Source organism: Nicotiana tabacum, chromosome 17, assembly GCF_000715075.1.
Source record: "Nicotiana tabacum cultivar K326 chromosome 17, ASM71507v2, whole genome shotgun sequence".
Lineage (NCBI taxonomy): Eukaryota > Viridiplantae > Streptophyta > Magnoliopsida > Solanales > Solanaceae > Nicotiana > Nicotiana tabacum.
Genome location: NC_134096.1, coordinates 22,522,571 through 22,545,107, shown reverse-complemented (window position 1 = coordinate 22,545,107; position 22,537 = coordinate 22,522,571). Strand labels below are relative to the sequence as shown.

General features: G+C 41.0%; 1 protein-coding gene across 1 annotated transcript; it reads left to right on the top strand.

Moving 5' to 3' along the window:
* Positions 1–19,885: 19,885 nt before the first annotated feature.
* On the top strand, positions 19,886–20,302 carry LOC142171729 (uncharacterized). The gene has a single exon (XM_075235423.1). It carries the CDS (start codon positions 19,886–19,888, stop codon positions 20,300–20,302), a length of 417 nt encoding a protein of 138 aa, XP_075091524.1.
* The last annotated feature ends 2,235 nt before the right edge of the window (positions 20,303–22,537 follow it).

Sequence of the window (22,537 nt, the reverse complement as noted above, 5' to 3'; positions counted from 1 at the left end):
CGTGAAGGTGAGAGGGTAAGTAAATCGAAGAAAATAAATTTCGTCAAAGTTTGTCAGGTCGGGATAAAATACGACCCGAGCTAAAATACCCGGTATTTATGGACTAGTGACATACAAGGTACCACATGACCATGATAGTAAGGTGTACAAAGGGTATTAAAAGTGAGTAATATTTTAAGTAGTTGGAGATAATTCCTAATTATTGGATAAGGATATCCTCCCAAAACGTGGCAGCAGCATAAGAGTCTTCAAGTGACTCTTAGATAACTATGCTAGGTGTCACTTTGAAAGAAATTCTTGGCTAAGCCATAAAAAGCTCTAAATTTACAAAGTATATGAAAAAGGGTAACGTTCTTTAGTAAAAAGCCTTAGAAGATTTCTCCTCTTAATTAAGTTGTTTATGAGGCGCATATTATCCTAATGTTCCCATGTCCTTCATCCTTTGTTACGTTGAGACATAAAAATAATTGATCTGATGGGTTGAGATAAATTAGCTCTTTTGAAATCTCCAAAGGCGCAATTCAGCATATTGTATTTTACTCCAACATAGAAAACTTGATCCTCAAAACACCTTTTCTTGATTCTGTTTTGCAAGCTATATGGGGTGTTATGTTTTTGGCTATTGTAGATATTGAAAAGACAAGGAAAAATAAGAAAGTTAATTCTTAGCGTAAAATTTTGGCATGATGTCTCTTCATTTGGAGTATAGGGCGGCTTGCGGCTAAATTAGCGGAACGAAGCCTCGAGGGAGATAAAGATCGAAAGGCAATTTCAATACTCTAAATAAAAGGATCTTCAAGCAATTCTTACAAGATTTCAACCAAACTTTTTGCAACCAAACAATTCCAACGAGAATTGTTAAAAACCGTAGCAACATAAAATTTTACAGTTCTAAAGGAGTACGGTGCAACCTTTTCCAAGAATATCATACAGATTTTTCTCTACTCCATGTATGTTAAGGCTATCCCTTCTTTCTCTTTGACATAATCAATACGATACAAACGAAACAAGCAAATGCACAATTTCCATAAATGACTCTATTCATAGAAGTACTAGGGGTATCTATATTCTTGATTCCCCATGTGAATTATGATTATATCTTCTGTTCATGGGTCTCGAAAAAATACGTATTTGATAAAGTTTATCCGGAAGACATATTGAATTTATGATATTCAGAGAAATCTTAGTAACGTATTTCTTATGCATTTATACATATGCATTGACCCATGACCAGATGGCGTTATGTACGCGTATATTATATGTATATGGGATATGGAAAAAAGTTATGGCGTTATATACGCACCACCACCTGATCAGCTGGTATACGTTGATAATTTTTCCCCCAAGGGCCGAGATAATATGATGGGATGCCCTCAGAGACCTGATGATGTTATGAAACATGTACCTATGCATGACATGACATTCATATGCATATGCATGACACTATAATTATTTCATGATTTACAGAGTTATCCAAACTTACAGGTTGAGTCATTTACTCTATATTTCTTCCATGTCTGTTATGTACTTATTTATGTGCCTTACATACTCGGTACATTATTCGTACTGACGTCCCTTTTTGCCTGGGGACGCTGCGTTTCATGCCCGCAGGTTCCGATAGACAGGTCGAGAGTCCTCCAAGTAGGCCATCAGATCAGCGGAAGATGTTGGTACGCCATTTGCTCCGGAGTTGGTTGTTTGGTCAGTATGATTTAGACATGTATTGTTTGGTATGGCGGGGCCCTGCCCCGACCCTTGTGATAAGTATGTACTCTTAGAGGCTTGTAGACAGATGTCATGTATACGAGTATACGAATGCTTGTATGGCCTTGCTGGCCTATGTTTTGAGTTTACAAATGATCATGTTGGCCTTATAGGCCTGTATATCACATATATAAGTTTTTATATCAGATTGGGGTCGTCCTATATTGAGTATTCCTCTATGTTTATTCTGGTCAGTCCATGACGGCCCGTTTGGCCCATTTGCCAACGAAAATACAATAAGAAAGATATGTTATGTTGGTACTCGGTTAAGTAAGGTACCGGGTGCTCGTTGCGGCCCATCGATTTTGGTCGTGACATCCCCGTCAAAGTCCCTATATTCCAAGACCCAACTCTCAGCCTCGCAACTCCCTTACCACCCTTGCTCCCGCCCCCCTTCCCCAACTTGAGGACACTACCTTACTCTATTATCATTCACCCCAGCTACTATAGTCTAAGGGAATACAGATCTAGTACGACCACTATTACAAGTAAACCGTAAAACTAAAAATAAAGACTAACACGAATATCTAAAGGCACTACTTACAAGTAAAGCTAAAAAAGTACAAGTGTACATATACGCATGAAAGATATTGTAAGTGACTCAACTAAGGCAGTGGAAAAGGTAAGCAATCTGAAATAAATACAACAATCAAGAAAAAGGCAAGAAAACAAATACTAGCTAGCGAAATAACAAATTTCAAAGTGGGCAAGTAACTAAACATACTAAATAGCAACGAATTAAACAACTCACAGCCCAATATTATACCACAATATAACACAACAAAAGAGAGCTGGTAGGCCCAACAAGATAAAGAACTCACAAAAGCAGGCTGACAAGGCCACAATAAGTAATGATAAAAAAGCTAAAACTATCAATTCAATACTAACCACAAAACGATCAAGGCAACGAATAACAACGGTAACACAATAATAAAATCGGCGAGGCTTGAATGAAGGAGCAATAGTACCTGGTTAAAGATTTAGTCCAACAAATCTACTTGTCTAGTCTGTGTGAGTGAACAGGTCCATTATATATGTTTTGTCCAAAGGCGACCAAGAACAAGAATGAAGGAAGGCAAGATACCTCACGCATGACTCCGAGAGTCGCTGATAAGTAAGTGAAACAAACAGAGAAGTACCACGGACTAAAGATTAATGGTTGTCGTCTCCGCTACAAGAATTATAGATAGCGATGGACTGGGGAAATGGTGTAGATGGGGAAGAAAGCAAAGGAATCACAAGAAAAATGGGGACAGAATAAAAGAGTAATAGGGGTCAAAGAAGAAGAAGAACGTAGAGCCATCTAGATGATCGACTAACAGCAGTTATTGTAGGCGAATTCTACTAATGGCAGAAACGGATCCTATGAACCCCCAAAATCAATAGCACAAGCACGTAACATGTCCTCCAAGATCTGAATAGTGCGCTCAAAATATTATGTGGATGAAATGCCATACTCAACTTGACATTTGTGCCTAGATCATGTTGCATGAATCTCCAAAAATGCAATGTGAACTATGTACCTCGATTTGAGATAATATACACTGGCACACCATGAAGGCGAACAATCTCACAAAGATAAATCCGAACCAGCTGCTCTAAATAGTATGTTGTCCTGACTGGAATGAAGTGTGCAGACTTGGTCAGTCTATCCACAATGACCCACACTGCATCAAATCTTCCCAAGGTCCGTAGAAGTCCAACTACAAAATCCATAGTGATACGCTCCCACTTCCACTCAAGAATATAAAGCCTCTGAAATAAACCACCCGGTATCTGGGGCTTGTACTTAACCTACTAACAATTCAAAAACCGAGTCACATACTCCACAAAATCTTTCTTCATTCTTCTCTACTAGTAGTGTTGCTTCAAATCATGGTACATCATTGCAGTGACCGGATGAATGGAATACCGCGAACTACGGGCCTCACCAAGAATCCTCTCCCGCAGCCCATCCATATTGGGCACACAAATCCAGCCCTAAAGTCTCAATATCCCATCATCACAATAGTCACCTCCTTGGTATCACAGCGATGCATCGTGTCCTTAAGGACAAGTATGTGGGGATCATCATACTTAAATGACTAGATGCGCTCAAACAAAGATGACCATGAAACCACGCAAGCAAGAACCCGTCTATGCTTCAAAACATCCAACTTCACGAATGGTGATATCATAGTCGTTTAGTAGTTCTAACCACCTTCGTTGACTCAAGTTCAAATCCTTTTTCTTTTATAGGTGTTGTAGACTCCTGGGATCCGTGAACACTTCACATGACACGCTGTAAAGATAGTGCCTTAAAATATTCAGTGCGTGAACAATGGCCGATAACTCCAAATCATGCACTAGGTGGTTTTTCTCATGGGGCTTCAACTGACGCGAAGTATAAGCAATCATTCTACCCTCCTGCATCAATACATACCCAATGCCAATCTATGAAGCATCACATTAGCCTGTATAAGAACACGATACTAAAGGCAAAACCAGAACTAGAGCTATAGTCAAGACAGTCTTGAGCTTCTGAAAGCTCTTCTCACACTCATCAGACCACCTGAACGGGCACCTTTCTGAGTCAATCTAGTCAAAGTAGTTGTGATGGATGAGAAACCCTCCATGAAACAACGATAATACCCAGCCAATCCTACAAAACCCTGGATCTTAGTAGCAGTAAAAGGCTTCGGCCAACTCTGAATTGCCTCAATATTCTTCGGACCCACCTTAATCGCCTCACTGAACACCACGTGGACTAAGAATTCCATCGAGTCTAACCAAAACGTGCACTTGGAGAATTTATCATACAGTTTCTTCTCCCTCAAGGTGTGGAGCACGATCCTCAAATACTGGTGAAGATCCTACCGACTACGATAATACACCAATACATCATTAAGGAACATAATGACAAAGGAATCAAGATAGGGATGAAACACGATGTTCATCAAGTGCATAAAGGCTACTGGGCATTGGTCAGCCCAAAAGGTATCACTAAAAACTCATAGTGACTGTAGCGGGTCCTGAAAGCCGTCTTTAGAATACCTGAAGCCTGAATCTTCAACTAATGATACCTCGATCTCAGATCAATCTTCGAGAACACCGTAGCACCCTGAAGTTAATCAATACATCATTAATATGTGGTAGTGGGTAATATTTCTTAATAGTAACCTTATTCAGCTGTCTGTAGTCAATAAACATCCTCATAGAGTCGTCTTTCTTCTTCATAAATAGAACTGGAGCACCCCAAGATGAAATACTCGATCTAATGAAAACCTTATCAAGCAACTCTTGAAGTTGTTCCTTTAATTCCTTCAACTCGACCGGTGCCATGTGATATGGTGGAATAGATATGGGGTGAGTGCCCGGCACCAAGTCAATACAAAATCATTATCCTTATCGCGTGGCATGCTTGGTAGGTCTGCTGAAAACACATATGGAAACTCTCTCACAACCGAAACTGACTCAACGGTAGGAGTATCAGCACTAACATCCCTCACCAAAGCTAAGTATTCCAAGCACCCCTTCTTAATCGTTCGTTGTGCCTTTAGAAAAGATACAACCCTACTAGGAACATGACCCAATGTACCTCTCCACTCCAACCTCGGCAATCCTAGCATAGCCAATGTCACGGTCTTAGCATGATAATCAAGAATAGCATATTATGGTGACAACCAATCCATGCCCAAAATCACATCATAATCCACCATATTGAGTAACAAAAGGTCAACCCTAGTCTCATAACCCCCGATAGTGACCAAACAAGAACGATAGACACGCTCTACAACAATAGAATCCCCAACAGGCATAGACACATAAACAGGGGTACTCAAAGAATTACAAGACATATCCAAATATAAAACAAAATAGGATGACACGTATGAATAAGTGAAACCCAGACAAAATAAAACTGATGTATTTATATAACAACCCGATACAATACCTATGATAACAACATTTGATGCAACGAACTTAGTCCTACCAGGGAAAGCATAACAATGGGCTTGGCCTCCCCCTATAGGATATCTTTTACCCGCATGTCCTCCACCCCTAGCTGGTTGTGCAGGTGGAGTAGTAACTAGAGTAGAAATCATAGCTTGAGTACCCTGCTGAGGTACACTCCTCTGAGGTCTGGGACAATCTCTCACCATGTGACTAGTATGACCACACTCAAAACACCCTCTCTGCGGGAGTGGTTGTTGGTACTGAGTCTGACCCCGACGGTTAGAATAACCATTGTAGGAACCCCGTGCATGAGGTTCACTAGAAGATGTCTACCCAAAATGAGTTCTCTGAGGTCCCTGAATAGTTGGAGCACCACGAGTAACCTGAAGTGCAAACTGAACTGGTCGACCGATAAAGCCACTTCTATGACGAGCTGAAACTGCAGAGTGGGAACCACTAAACCCTCCAAATTTCGAGGCATCTTGGCCTCCCTATCCCCTCGATCCTGGTCGTGGATACACTCCAACCTCCTAGGATCTCCACAACCAGCTAGAATGTGGCATCAGTCTCCAACTCTCGCATCACCCCAAATCTGAGACCATAACTGAGTCCCTCAATAAATTTATGAAATTACTCTCTAACAGTGAAAACCAAAGCAGGTGCATGACGAGATAACTCAGCTAGCCTCATAGCATACTCGGACACAGTCATAGTCCCCTAGCGCAACTGCTCGAACTCGGTGTGCAATGCATCTTTGAGGGTCTGTCGAACGAACTCCCTCAAAAATAGATTAGAGAACTAAGCCGAAGTAAGTGGCACTGCATCAACTGGCCTACTCTACTAATAAGCATGCCTTCATCTATATGTCGGTTGCATCAGCTAGAAATCATAAGGTAGACCCCGCTCAACTCCACTATGAACTATAGTGCCCAAAATACGGTGACACTAGCCTAGAAAACCATGTGCATCCTCAGAATTTATGCCAATTAAAGTAGAAGTATAATACTTCTTGAACCTCTCTAGCCTATTTTTCTCCTCCTCTAGCGCCACTGGCCTAACCTCAGGTTGAACCGCAATCACGGGATGCACTAGAATAACACCTGGAGCCTGATCAACATGAGTCTGCTGCTCTGGAGTATAGACAGCAAGAGTCTGAGCTCTTCCCCAAGCCTGAGAAGTGGCTGGTAAAACCGGGATCAACCCTGCCTAAGTAAAGGTACCAAATATGCTCAAAAAGTGTGCCAAAGTTTCCTCAAGAAACACCGACACTAGAGGCAGCATCATCGGTAACTAAAGCTTGTGTCCTCACCATCTGTGAGAGAATAGAAAGACAAAGGCTGAAGAGGGTGACACTGAGTCCTGCGAGCGAGACAACAGGTATACCTTGAATCCTCCAGCATCTCGGGATCAACTCATTAACGACTAGCACACTCTTAAATAGTTGAATCTGCAAAAGAATATGTAGAAGCATAGTCTCAGTACACCACAATCAGTACCCAGTATATATCACGACTAACCTCGGTAGAGTAGTGACGAGGTTCAAGTTGAGATACTCACTAGTAAATTACATGTGAAGATTATCAATATAAAACTGACAACGGAAAGCATAATAAAGTAAATATAAGCAAAGAATAGGGCATGTGATAACATGGCAAATTAAACAACAACTCGGGAAACTCATAGCGAAATCATTTAAAGAAGACAAGGATATTTTTGAATTATCACTAGTTCCAACACAAGAATAACATCCAGAATCACCCTAAAATACCACATAACATAATCAAAAAACCACCCTTATGGCACCACATGAGATTCACAATGAAATATTTCCCCTTATATAGCTACACATGCATAAGCCCCCTTATCGCGCTGCATGGCATCATAATGAAGTATTCCCCTTATTTGCAGCAAGGGCATAAGCCCCCTTATCTCGCCATGCGCATCAATAACACCACCCTTATTATGCCGCATACACATCTTGCCACCCTTATACACCATACAATGATAATCAACCTGCACAACACATACACATGTGCCACAATGTCACCACAACACCAATACCAATGTCACAACAAGATATAGCCCACGGCTCAACAACAATGTGTACAAGAATCATAACAATAATTTAAGGGTGGGGGGAGTGAACAACAAAATAAAAGAAAGTTTCATATAACAAAAAATTCCAAATCAAGCCATATTAATAGCCTAAAGTCTAAATCCATTCAATTATCACACATACGCTCATGTGCACACTCATCGCCTTATGGACACGTCACATAGCACAAATAATGTAAATTAGATCAATTCCTCAGGAGAATTTCTCCCACACAAAGTTAAACAAGATATTTACCTCAAATAAGCTAAGTCAAAACTGTAAGAAGATCTTCCCACATGAATCAACCTCCAGACTGCCCGAATATAGCAAAAACAACTTAATAATAACAATAAAAGACATAGGAATCAAGCCCAAACGATAAAGCCAAGATCTTGAATAAATTATGCAAAGTCAACCAAAATATTCAACCCCAAGCACGCACCTCGAAACCCCACCAAACTCATAAATTCCGAACACACATTCCAATATGAGTCTGAATATATGTGCTTCATCCGATTCGGACCTCAAATCGACCCTCAAATCATCAATTTTTACATTAGAAAGGTTTTCACAAAAATTCCCAATTTCTTCACTTAGATTCATCAACCAATCATTACAATCAAGGTTGGAGTCATGATAATAATCAAATCCGAGTCAAAAATACTTACCTCAATCCAAATCATAAAATCCCTTCCAAAACCACCCAAATCCGAGCTCCGAATCTCAAAATATGATAAATGAAATTAAACCCTCATTCAAGATATATGTTGCCCAGTAATTCCGCATTTGCTGAAACATTAACCATATCTGCGGTGGGAATGTCGCATCTCTACATTCACTTACACAAAAGAACAGCTACATCTGCAGTCCAACCATCACACTTATAAGATCGCTTATGCGGACCACTCATTGCACAAACATATTCGCTTCTACAGAAAACCCTGCATCTGCGGACTCAGCTCCTCCAGCCCAAACCTCGCATATGCGCCTCCACGGCCGCATCCGAGGCTACGCATATGTAACCAAGCTTTTGTAAATGTGAAAACACCAGTCTTAACAAACTTTAGCAATGCAACAAAATCCCAAAATGGTCCGAAATCAACCTGAAACGCATTCGGGGCCCATCCAACCACACTAATCAATTTCAAAACATAACACGGACCTACTCGAGGCCCCAAATCACACAAAACAATATTAAAACCATGAATCGCACCTCAATTCAAGTCTAAGGGACAAACCAAAATTTCCAAATTATAAAGTTACATCGAACATGCCTAAACACCTCAGTATGACCTTAAATTTTGAATGCAAGTCCCGAATGACATCTATTTGTTACCTCTTTATATATAATGTCATCACACTTTCTCCTATCGAGTCTTGGCGTACACTATCACACAAAATGGCACGCGAGGGTTATATTTTACCCTCTCCCCCTCCCCCTCCCCCCCCCCCCCCGAACCTTCTTTTAAAAATTTCTTTAGTTTCACAGAATGGATTTGTCAGGTCAACTGACATAACTTCTCGTAGTCTTCAGTCCAATTCAAAAGTAGGAAAAACTCTACTCAAGCAAACATAGGACATATTGCATAAACCTTAGGAGAGTCAGTTTTTGGTATCGACACACAATTAGCAAAGCCACCCTAATGTGAATGTGTCATGCACCTAACGACATGACTTTTGTGGAAAGACGAGCAAACCTGATGAGACACCTAAAGATACGACGCAAATACTTATCAACCATTTTCTTTACCCAATTCAAAAATGGAAATCAACCAAAACATCACCGATATCAATATGGTGATGGGAGCACCACACAAGCTGAAGCAGTGGTGGCAGAATATTTGTCGAGAACATACAGATAAAATCCGGACACACCTAGGGGCACTAACCACTTTGCTAATCATCTGAGCTGACAAGGTGCTTACTCGCCTGCTAATAGAATTCTAGGCCCTAGCCAAGGTGGTTTTCATGTTTGCTTATTATGAGTTAGTGTCGACATTACAAGAAGTTACCAGTTTCACGGAGCTGCCATTTACAGGGAGGAGACCGATATTACCAGTCACCATGCCCGGTAATTGGTTTCTTGATGCTCAAGGTCTGGTAAACAATTGGGGTTTGATAGACATCAGGGATGGATGGGTTAGCCTGGATCAACTATTCGATAGGTTTGGACACCGTGAAATCTATGAATGGTACTTGGGAGAATTTCAGTGTGATCAAGCAACATGGAAGAGTCTTATGCCCATTACTGTAAGGCCCCATAAAATTTTGTAAAGGAATTTAAGGTTTTGTGGTGCCGAGGTAGGTTTAAATGCTCTGACCTTTTGGGTTGATCACTGCGTTGGAGAGTTGACAAACATCTTCATAAGTGTAGGGCATTTCTGCGATTCATTCTGTGACCACAGAATCACTCTGCGGGCCGCATAACTGTCGCAGAATAAAGCAGATACTTGAGCTAAATTTTAGGACCATTGTGCGGTCCATTATATGGCTGCATAACCGTTTTGTGTGTTGCGGATCCCATCGCAGAACCAGCATGAAAACGTTTTGAAGAAGGTTCTATAGTCCATTATACGATCGAAGAATTGGTATGCGGACCACATACTGGTCGCAGAGTGGGGCAGTGTTGCCCAGTTCTGGAGGGCCATTATGTGGCCCATTTCGCGGATCGCAGAAGCATTATACGATCGCATATGCGACCTCATATCTGTGTCGGGGCTTCATTTTTCTAATTTTTATAACTCGATCCCATTTTTATAAAAAGGCTTTGTGGTCATTTTTAAGGGTATCATCTTATATTTTTAGAGAGAGGTTAGAGTAGCTTAGAGAGAGAAAGAGAAGACCTAGCCATTATGTTCATCAATTCTTTCTCAAGACTTGAAGATTTCACAAAGATCTTGCTAAGGGCTTCAAAGAGGTAAGAATTTCTTCCCCCAATTCTTCAATTTCGAGTTTGGGGTAAAAGATGGGTGATTGGGAGTATGATTCTTGGGTGTGAGAGTATTATGTATACGTGCATGTACCAATAAGGTTTGTGGGAAGATTGTTGAGCTCAAATAAGTAAAGATTGGGTTCTGTAATGAAAGAAATCTTGTATTAGAACCTTGTAGCCAAATTTGCACACCTAGTGTTTGATAAAATGCTCAAATGAGTTGAAACCATGAATATCTTCCTAATTTGTGTTCAATTTTGTTAAGGATCAAAATAGATTGGGATTGCTAGGATTTTCGAAACATTGTAGTAATTTAAGGGAAGCTCAAATCGAGGTATGTTGGCTAAACTTCTCTCTTAGAATTGAATCCCGTGGTATTCATGTAATTTATGTAAGTCCCGAGTTGTTCATTAAAAAATTGGCTATTTCGAATACGCTTGTGTTGAAAGATATATGTTCAGTATGTATCCCAAATGCTTTTATCATGTTATGTTGTCATTTGAGAATGTGTTCAAAATATGGGTTGTGCATTAAAAATGTTTCGACTTCAAGTCAAGTTCAAACGAAGACTATTATGCCAAATTTTGTGAAAAATCTCTATGTACCTAAGACTCTTAATTGTTCACATGTGTACTAAAAACCTTGATTTGAAACGCCTTGTTGTTGATGATGATGTTTGAAAGTGAAAAAGGTGAGCATGAATTACTAAATACCGCTGACATCCCAAGAATGATTTTATATTTTTGGCCACTAGTGCCAATGAAATGAAAAGATGTGAAAGAAGTATGAAATGAGATGATTGGTAGAAAAGGATGATGTCAATCCACACATCATTGTGGTGAGATAGCCTAGCCGATTGGGTCATGATCGGACACCATGCCGCACATATGGTGGTGATTATGCTGGAAATTGTAATTGAAATTATGATTATGGTTTATGTCTCGGATGAGACGGCCTAGTCGATCGGGTCGTGATCGGACTCCATGCTAAAGGTACGGTGGTATTGGTATTGTGAACGGTGGTATATTGGTATTAAAGATCTCCCAACTTAAGATATAGAAATTTATTTGAACACTGTCTTGATCCTAATTTGAGGTTTGATGTTGTTTGTGGCTTCCATTGATATTATGATTGTTCTTTCTTGTATTATTTATCATTCCATTGCGAGGGTGTTTTGTCATTCATACTAGTACAATTCCATATGTAATAACGTCCCTTTTGCTGGGGGCGCTGCATCTTTAATGGATGCAGGTGGTTCCACAGCAGGAGACATTGATTAGTGATAGCGGTACACCATCTTCCCAGCTGACTTGGTGAGACCCACTTCATTTAGGGGTCATGTATCTTTTGATCCTTGTGTCTTGTGTTTGAGGTATAGCCGGGGCCTTATTGCCGGCACTATCATAGTACTCTTTTGTATCTATTAGAGGCTCCGTAGATATAGTGTGGGTTGTATATTAGTGTTGGGGAAGTTAAACGAGTTATGTTGTGTTTGAATTACTTGCTCCACTTCAGACCATGAAAATGTGTGAAATTTGAGACTTTAAAATGAAGTAACTTATGGTAATGAATTGATATTGTATACATGATCTCCTTATTGTCTAATTAACAAAAATATGTATTCTCTTTATTCATAAGTGAGTTTGGGTAAAAAGTATCTAACAGGCTTGCGTGACCGGGTTCACTCGGTTGAGCGTCGGTCGTGCTTCCCTAGTTTGGGACGTGGCAATAACTTTCTCCTTGGCATTGTTGGGATTGTTGGTTTTCCTGCAAAGAAGAGGTCCGATCAATATCAACTTGTTACCGTAGTTCTGGCAATATTCCAAGGTAACCTCCAAGCCACTCTGGTACCGATAATGTTCGCTGAGATTCTAAGGGCTTTGTCTGCATGTACACGAGGGTATGATTTCTTTAAGGGATGTAACTTGCTGCTTCAAATCTGGGCCACAGAATATTTCTTCCAGTGAGAGGCCACAATTGACAACTTTGTGGGCATTAGCAACATGGTCCGAAGCCACAACGAGAGGATGAGACATGGGGTCTCCCCACATGAACAAGAAGATTGGAGAGAAATACTGACTAACCTAAGTGGAGAATGGGTCAATTGGAAGTTTTCATGGCTAGGTGGAAGGGAAATCCTATGGACTCCTCAGAAATACTTCATTGAGCTAATACGACTTGAGGGAATCCGGCCATACTCACCCCTACGGGTTCTCAGACAGTTCGGGTTGATCTAGGATGTGACTCTCTGGATAAGGAAAGTGTTATATAAGGACGAGTACAACAGAAAGATTCTAATACCGAGGATAAGAAGGCTCCAAGAAGAGTGGAATAATCTAGTCACAATGCCAATGGGTCAAGAAGAGTGGTGCACTCCGGAATATTATGTTTGGATTACAAGGAAGCCGAGCTAGCTCGACCAAGTAGGGAAGGTATAGCTTTGTTGGAGGATGCAGTGGCTGCTTTATAAATTTACCATGAGACCACATTACCTTATGACTACCTCAATGCACCGTCAAGTGGTCCCAGGGTCCATTGATCACATGCTGACACCCGCTAAAGATGATGACCGAGTAGTAGAGTGCATTCAGATAGAATCCGAGACAGAGCCAGAGGAAGACCCATAGGAAGAATCTGAGTTCAATGACGATGGAAAGGAATTTGAAGAAGAATAAGAAGAAGATGAGAAAGGGAACGATTCCGGGGATGGTTACTAGAAGTTGGTTGATTTCCCCTCCTTTCACACTTTGTATCTTTATTCCTAGTTTTCTCTCTTTCCCTAAGGGCAAGTTGTTCGAGTCCATGCAATTCTGTGAATGTTGGAAAAAATGATGTAACCTCTGCTCCTGCTTATCTCAATCCAAACAACATCAATGACTAACAATACCCCAACTGCAGTCCCTACCTCTCAAATCATACCTCCAACAACCCCTGCAAACCTACCAAATCCTCCTATCCACACTCCCTACGTACCAAATTACGTTCAAATGCCACAAAACCCACCCACTACCACCAATACATTTCATACCCTCCTCATGACGGAGTCACCTTTACCACCCACCAAAATCAGAGCAGCGGTATGTGCCTCGAGTATGTGCCATTTTTGAACCCACCTTTATAGCGCCTATCACGGTCAGGGTGCCTTATGAGATTGACCAGTATGCCGAGATGGAAAGAGAAGCTAGGCATAAGGAGGATGAGTCAGTGTCTGAGAAGTTACAAATCTTAAGAAAACAAATGAAGTACCTCCAAGTCGCTCGGGGAAGTGAAAGTCTAGACTATGAGGATCTATGTATCCTTCTTGATGTAGATATTCCAGTGGGGTACAAGCCTCCAAAGTTCGATATCTTCAATAGGACGGGTGATCCTCATGCACATTTAAGGGCATATTGTGACAAGTTAGTTGGAGTGGGAAGAAACGAGAAGTTGAGGATGAAGTTTTTCATAAGAAGCACGACAGGAGAAGCACTTACCTGGTATACTCGACAAGATCTGCTAAATTGGAGAACATGGCAGGATATGGCGGAAGATTTCATGAATCGATTTCGATTCAACAAAAAAATCACTCCCGATAGGCTTGCACTGGTAAACCTGCAGAAGAAGTTGTCCGAGTCATTACAAGAATTTGCGCGCTGATGGAGATCAGAGGCCGCCAGGGCACAACTTCCGTTGGACGATAGTGAATTGACTAAGTATTTCATAAGGGCCTAGGAAGGGATTTACTTTGAAAAAATGATGGGCATGATGGGATAGAAATTCCCCGAACTGGTCAAAATGGGAGATTTCTTAGAAGAAGGTATAAAATTCGGCAAAGTACAATCCATGGTTGCACTGCAAGCAGCTAGCAAGTCAATCCAATCAGGCTTAATAGGTAGCGAAAAGAAGAAAAAGGAAGAGGTATCAGCAGTCATCCCTTATTATAAACCCAGCGCACACCATGGAAACACCTCTTACTCCCCAAACAACCATTCATCACCCCCTGCTTATGCTCCAGTTTACAACTCGCAGCTATATTACAATCCTCAACTTCAATATAACCCGCCTCGAACCCATAACAACCCGAACCTACCACGACCATATGCTCATGTCCAAACCACCACTCATTAAAATCGACACACCTATGCACCCCGACCTCACCCAAATTTTGAAGAGAAAGGTCCCAAATATTATACCCCGATTGCTGAACCTCTGGCTCAACTATTTGAAAGATTAAGGAGAGCAGGTTTGAGACATCTAGTAGAATAAAGGGTTACTGAGTATCCCTCAAAGTATTTTGATGCAACCAAAAGGTGTGTGGACCATTCAAACATGCATGGGCATGATACTGAAGATTTCTTCAAGATAAAAAATGAAATTGAATCATTTATCAAAGTGGAGCCATTCAGTGCACTCCGGCTCCACCTAATGTAAACCGCAATCCGCTACCAAATCACCAGAATCATGGGGTCAACATGATCACCTTGGATGAAGAATACAATTTGAAAGGAACCATTGTCACGATAGGAAATGCAGAGTCCGATAGGGTCCCACCTCAAAGGAATCTGATGATCATAGTACAACGTAGACCTGCGATGATGGTTCAGACTTACCAACAACAATCCACTGCAACTACCAGGGATGAAGAGGATCGAGAATACAAAACTATGCCGCGGACATATCAACAAAATTAAAAAGCCAAGATGACATATTTCGCGGCAGTCCACGGTATGACTAGCTCAGGAAGATGCTACGCTTATGAGATGCAAATCGAGGGAATTTGGGAAAGGAGCAGATTTAGAGAAGAAATATAACAGATCACGAGGCCGCAGAATTCTAGAAGAGGATGTCAACCAAAGAATACTTCGTGGAGGAACAACTAAAGAAAACTCTGGCACAAATATCAACCATGGACTTACCGATAAATTCTGATAGTCATAAAGACGCCCTGATGAAAGTATTAAGTGGGGTAAGTATGTCGCGCAACACCGCCAATCAGGCACTGGTATAAACTATTGGGAAAATAGTCGAAGCAAATATGATCTTTTTCCGAAGAGATGAGCTTCCTATAGAAGGCGTGGGTCACAACAATGCTCTAGACATCACTATCAAATGTGGATACAAGGTAGTGTCTCGAGTACTGGTTGATGGAGGATTAGGAGTCAACATCTGTTTGCTCTCTACTCTACAAGAGCTAGGTATCCACCTGACGGAAGTCAAGGAAAGTCATGTAAGGGTAAGGGCTTTTGATGGGTCGCAGAAGGATATTGGAGAAATTTATTTGGCATTGCAGATTGGACCAGTTGAATTTCCCATACTATTCCAAGCGATGGATATTTCCTCTTCATACAACTTACTACTGGGAAGACCTTGAATACACATAGTAGGGGCTATCCCATCTACCCTATACCAGTGCATGAAATTTGAGTGGGGTTGTCAGGAGATCGTGGTCCATGGTAAATGGAGCCAATCAACTTATTTGGAACACGATGTCCCATACGTAGAAGGGTTAGACAGGGTAGCCTTCCATGTAGTTGAGATCATGTAGACCACCAAAATAGAAGAGACTGAGCAAAGCTTGGGAATGCAGTCATCGTATAGATTAAAGATGGTCATGAGGAAATGATTAAATATGGATACAGACCAGGAACCGGGCTGGGAGCCCGATCAGACAGGATAATAGAACCGATTGAGCCAAATTGTCAGAGAGGAAGAGCTGACATAGGGTATCAACCTCCGATTGGGAAGACTTGTACCGGTAGCTCCAGAATAAAGGCTTTTGTGATAGAGCATGTCTTGGGTACGACCTAAAGCTCAACACTAGAGGAAGATATTATCGATGGGATGGGAAGGTTGTTAGGGACTATGATTGAAGAATTTTGTGAAGGAATCGATATCAAGACAGCGACAATTCAGAATGCCGAACCAGGAGAGGATCTGCGAAATTGGACCACCAGTCTGTCTTTGGTTTGCCAGGAGTCTTGGTAGTGTGTACGTAATTGTATAGTTTTTAAGATAAAAGGTGCACGGTCAATTGAGGCATGAACCATGTCTGTACCTATTTGTCATTTGCCTATCTGAATGCTCAGACATTCCCCTTTTAATGAAATAAAAAGAATTGATTTCTTAAAATAATTGCAACTTTATTTACCGCTTCATTTATACTTAATTTTTATTTTCAGTAATCAAAACAATAAAAACTCGCATTCTGCATTCATGTCATGTAATGAAACCCTCGAGCAAAATGATCCAGATTACGAGGAATACGACAAGAGTATGATGCAAGAAAATCTCCCACAAGAGATCGAACAGCTGGAAAGCTAGATAAAATCCTAATCTTGAAGAAACAGAGGTGGTCAACCTCGAAAGCTAGGAACACGTGAAAGAAACCCGAATCAGCATCTATCTGGAGGCAGAACAGAAGAAAGAACTAGTTGAGCTCCTCCGATAATATATTGATGTGTTCGCATAGTCATATGATTACATGCCTGGATTTATGTACTGATATCGTCTCGCATCGATTACCTACCAATCCAGCTAGCCCACCAATCAAGCAAAAACCTAGAAAATTTAAGTCTGGCCTGAGTTTAAGGATAAAAGAAGAAGTAACCAAGAAAATAAAGGCGGATGTAGTGAGGGTCACCAATTATCCCACTTGGTTAGCAAATATCGTCCCAGTACCCAAGAAAGATGGAAAGATCAGGATATGTGTGGATTACTGAGATCTCAACAAAGCTAGCTCGAAAGATGCTTGGGAAGATCAGGATATGTGTGGATTACCGAGATCTCAACAAAGCTAGCTTGAAAGATGACTTCCCTTTACCAAATATCCATATCCTCATCGACAACTACACGAAACATAAATTGCAGTCGTTCTTGGATTGTTTCGCTGCATACCATCAGATCCTGATGCACGAAAAAGTCGCAGAAAAGACAGCCTTTACTACACCTTGGGGAGTTTACTGCTACAGAGTCATGCCATTCAACCTCAAAAATGTTGGTGCTACTTACATAAGGGCCATGACGACCCTCTTTCATGACATGATTCACAAAGAGATCGAAGTATATGTGGATGGAGTCATCATCAAGTCTCGAAAAAGTTCAGAGCATTCGGAGGACTTGACAAAAAATTTCGAACACTTGCGGAAGTATAGTTTGAAGTTAAACCCTACAAAATGTGTGTTTGGAGTCCCTACTGGAAAATTGCTAGGTTTCATCATAAGAAGAAAGGGGATAGAATTGGATTCTTCAAAAATAAAAGCCATTAAGGAGTTGCCACCACCCAAGAGTAAGAAAGATGTGATGAGTTTCCTGGGTAGACTGAATTACATCAGTCGTTTGATAGCCCAGTCTACAATAATTTGTGAACCTATCTTCAAGTTGCTGAAAAAGGATGTTGCCATAAAGTGGACAGAAGAGTGTCAGAAAGCCTTCATCCGAATTAAGGAATATTTGTCAAATCCACCAGTGTTGGTTCCCCCGAGTCCAGGAAGCCATTATTGCTATACTTGTTAGTCTTGGATAACGCCTTTGTATGTGTGTTGGGACAGCACAATGAAATCGGAAGAAAGGAGCAGGCAATCTACTACTTAAGTAAGAAGTTCACACCATGCGAGGCAAAATACACTTTGATAGAGTGCACTTGTTGTGCATTGACTTGGATCGCCCAGAAATTAAGGCATTACATGTCATCATATACAACGCATTTGATATCTCATCTCGACCCGCTCAAGTATATCTTTCAAAAGCCTATGCCTACAGGAAAGCTAGCTAAATGGAAATTCTTCTCAGCAAATTTAACATTGTGTACATAACCCAAAAGGCTATCAAAGGACAAGCTCTAGCCGACCGCCTTGTAGAGAATCCAGTAGATAAGGATTATGAGTCGCTCACTATGTACTTTCCCGATGATGAGGTATTATTCGCCGGAGAAGATATTGCAGAGTCATACCCTGGATGGAGAATGTATTTTGATGGAGCAGTGAATTCCAAAAGAGGAGGAATTGGGGCAGTCCTAATTTCGGAATCAGGATAGCACTATCCAGCATCAGCAAAGATAAGATTCCCTTGTACCAATAATATGGTTGAGTACAAATCATGCATCCTTGGGATCAAGATGGCAGTCGACAAGAACATCAAAGAGCTTTTGGTCATATGGGATTCCGATCTATTGATATATCAAGTCCAAGGGGAGTGGTATACAAAACATATCAAGATAATTCCATACTTTCACTGTGTAAAAGAGTTATGCAAGAAGTTTACGAAGATTGAGTTCAAGCACGTTCCCAGGATCCAAAACGAGTTCGCTGATGCTCTTGCAACCTTATCATCCATGATTCAGCATCCAGATAAGAATTATATCGACCCTATCAAGACATTCCTCGAGACAAGAGAACCCAGAGAATGCTACTAATAATCATAAGTGAGCGCTCAGGAGGTTGGAAAATCACTTTTTCCTTAACGGGGAAGTCCTGTATAGGAGGACCCTAGACTTTGGTTTGTTGAGATGTGTAGACACCGCTGAGGCAACGGGACAATTAGAAGAGATAAATGTTGGAACGTGCGGACCTCACATGAACGGTTACACATTAGCCAAGACGATCTTGATAGCCGGATATTTTTGGGTGACTAAGGAAAGCAATAGTATCCACTATGTGCAGAAGTGTCACCAATGCCAGATCCACATGGATTTCATCCGGGTTCCGCCCAATGAGTTGAATGTGATGGGTTTGCCTTGGTCGTTCGCCGCTTAGGGAATGGATGTGATTGGACCAATAGGGTCCACTGCATCAAACGGGAAACGCTTCATCTTGGTACCTATTGACTACTTCACTAAATGAGCCAAAGCATCTGCCGACAAGACCGTCACAAAGAAGGTAGTGGCGGATTTCATCCAAAACAACATCGTCTGCCGATTTGGGATACCCGAGTCAATCATCCCTGACAATGCAGTTAACCTCAATAGTGATCTCATGAGGAAAACCTACGAGAAGTTCAGAATTGTCCATCGCAAATCCATAGCCTATAGACCACAAATGAATGAAGCAGTCGAGGCAGCCAAAAAGAATATTAAGAGAATTATGCGAAAGATAGTAGACAATCATAGATAATGGAACAAGAAGTTATCCTTTGCCTTACTGGGTTATTGGACCACCATTAGAACATCCATTGGGGTAACGCCATACATGTTAGTATATGGGACCGAAGTCGTGATACACGCAAAGGTCAAAATACCATCCTTAAGAGTCATCCAAGAAGCCAAGTTAGACGATGTAGAGTGGATACGGGTCAGACAGGAGAAACTCATGCTCACTGACAAAATGAGAATGAATGCAGTATGCCATGGTCAGATGTATCAAAATAGGATAGCCGGTGCATTTAACAAAAAGGTGAAGTCTCGCCAGTTTACACCGGGGCAATTGGTTCTGAAGAAAATCTTCCCCCACCAGGAAGAAGCCAAAGGAAAGTTCACACCGAATTGGCAAGGTCCTTACGTGGTCCACCGAGTGTTTTTAGGTGGAGCTCTAATATTAACAGAGATGGACGAAAGAGTCGACATGAAGCCCATCAACTCAGACGCAATCAAGAGATACTATGTTTGAAGGCAATAGAACTAGGTTTGGGGTGTAATAGAACTGCGCTCAACCTGACTTCCCACAGAGGGATACGTAGGCAACCCATTTAGGGTTCGGTTTCTCTCTCTCCCCTTTCTTTTGTAATAGAAAATCCAAAATATCATTTTGTATTGTATCCGAAACTACGCCATGAGTTGATTTCCTTAGGAAGGAATATTTAGGCAATCCTCAATGGATTCAGTTATCTTTTGTATTTTAACTATGTTCTTACATGATTCCATCTGGATACATAGGCAGTCTGAGTCAGACTCAACCATTGCATTCTCAATCTCATCATTTTGCATCTTTTGTAATCGAAAAACGTCATAACCTAATTATGTTTGGATACATAGGCTGCCTAAGACAAGTTCGGTCATATTTATCATATTTTCTTTATCATCATCCACGAACTATATTCAGACCTAATTCCATTTTGGATACATAGGCAACCTGAAAGGGTTCGGTCATAACCATAGGAAACCTTTGTAATGCATTAGTTCATATTAGGATGCAGTCACAACAGCAACAGCAAAAGCCGCATCGTTATAAGTATCATGGAAGATCGACACCAATGAGATAGAGTTTTTCAAGAAGCAACGCTCGTGTTCAGAGAACCTTTCGAAGCGTGTCATAATCCGAAATGACGGCATTTCCCATAAAACAAAGATTATCAAAAATATTTTCCAAACATATCGTAATATGTTAGGACCGGGGCAAAGCTAGTTACTATGGTCGACACAAACCAACCCCCATCCTGCTACGAATTTTTCTTTGAGCGTAGAGCCAATAGGACACAAGGAAATGATGGAAACGCACTTAAGCAAATGACAGATCCACTACTCTCTCAAGATTATCACCCATCTTCCTTTATTTAAATTTACCTGGTATAACTGAAACTAATTCCTGAATTCTTTGTAGGTATCTTGGAATCAAACCGCTGACGCGAACAAGGCATACTGTACATAGCAAACTGTCCGCTCACCAATTGGAGCCCTGTATATAGCAATTAGTTAGCTCAATCAATTGTAGCACTCTGTACAAATCAAATATTGGTTTTGCTATTTGAAGACTTACATATAGCAAACTGTTTGCTCCACCAACAGGAGTAATCTGCACCATCGCTTCATCACATCAGGAGCAGAGTAGATAGCTGCAAACCTCGTCGCCAATGTTCTGTCAATCGATGGCGGCAACTTATCTTCGTAGTCAATAGTATCTCTTGGGCATGCTTTTCTTTTCCTTCATTGTTATCTTGAATGTATTTATGTTTTGCTCGTGCATCTTATTGGCACGATTATGTTTTTCTTCAAGTCAATCGCTCCCATCAAGTGGAGATTTTTTACTTTTTAGTGCAAAGCTCTCCCAACAAGAGGAGATGCACTCTACAAATCAAGCTCTCCCAACAAGCGGAGACACTTTTCAGTACAAAGCTCTCCCAACAAGTGGAGACGCACTCTACAAGTTAAGCTCTCCCAATAAACAGAGACACTTTCAATGTAAAACTCTCCCAACAAGCGGTGATGAATTCTACAACTACTCACGACATGAGGAGACTCAATGCTCTGACAATTGTGGAACGGTACACAGCCCGGCTAACAATCGAATCAAATCCAAGTATCCTGTCATCCTGATCCAAAATAACGGCTCGCCAGTAGATAGACATCATCATTCATACATCATTTACATCACATCTTAACATATTATGCATTGCAATATATGGGTATGTGTGTATTTCATTTTTTGCAGGAAAGAATATCGCAACTTAGAACTACTTCTAAGCAGTAGAATGAACTACAACGCTTTGAGGGACTGTAAACACATTAGCATGTCAAGGATTCGAGCTCAATTTCGAAATGACCAGCAGAACTCTAATTTTTCATATCTTTCAAGTCAAGCCGCAAATTCAAAGCTTTCATGAGTACCGAATCTTCCGACTCACGGTATCGCCAGAATACTATACTGGGAAATTTCTCCGAGCATCGCTTCTTCAAAGTCTTCATTCCAGAATTACATGAGGCCTGATCCTCATTAGGCCTGAGGTATGTAAGCAATTCAAAGCCAGAATTCGGCCCCAACTCCCCAAAATTTTCCTAAATCCTACAACACATAATCTACGTGTCGTTTCTGCAATGCATGCCTAAAGTCGTGAAAAATTGGCTTTGGTTAAATTTCTTTGCCCGCAAAGTCTTTCATTGTCTCCGGTCAAAGAGGGGCACCTGTTGA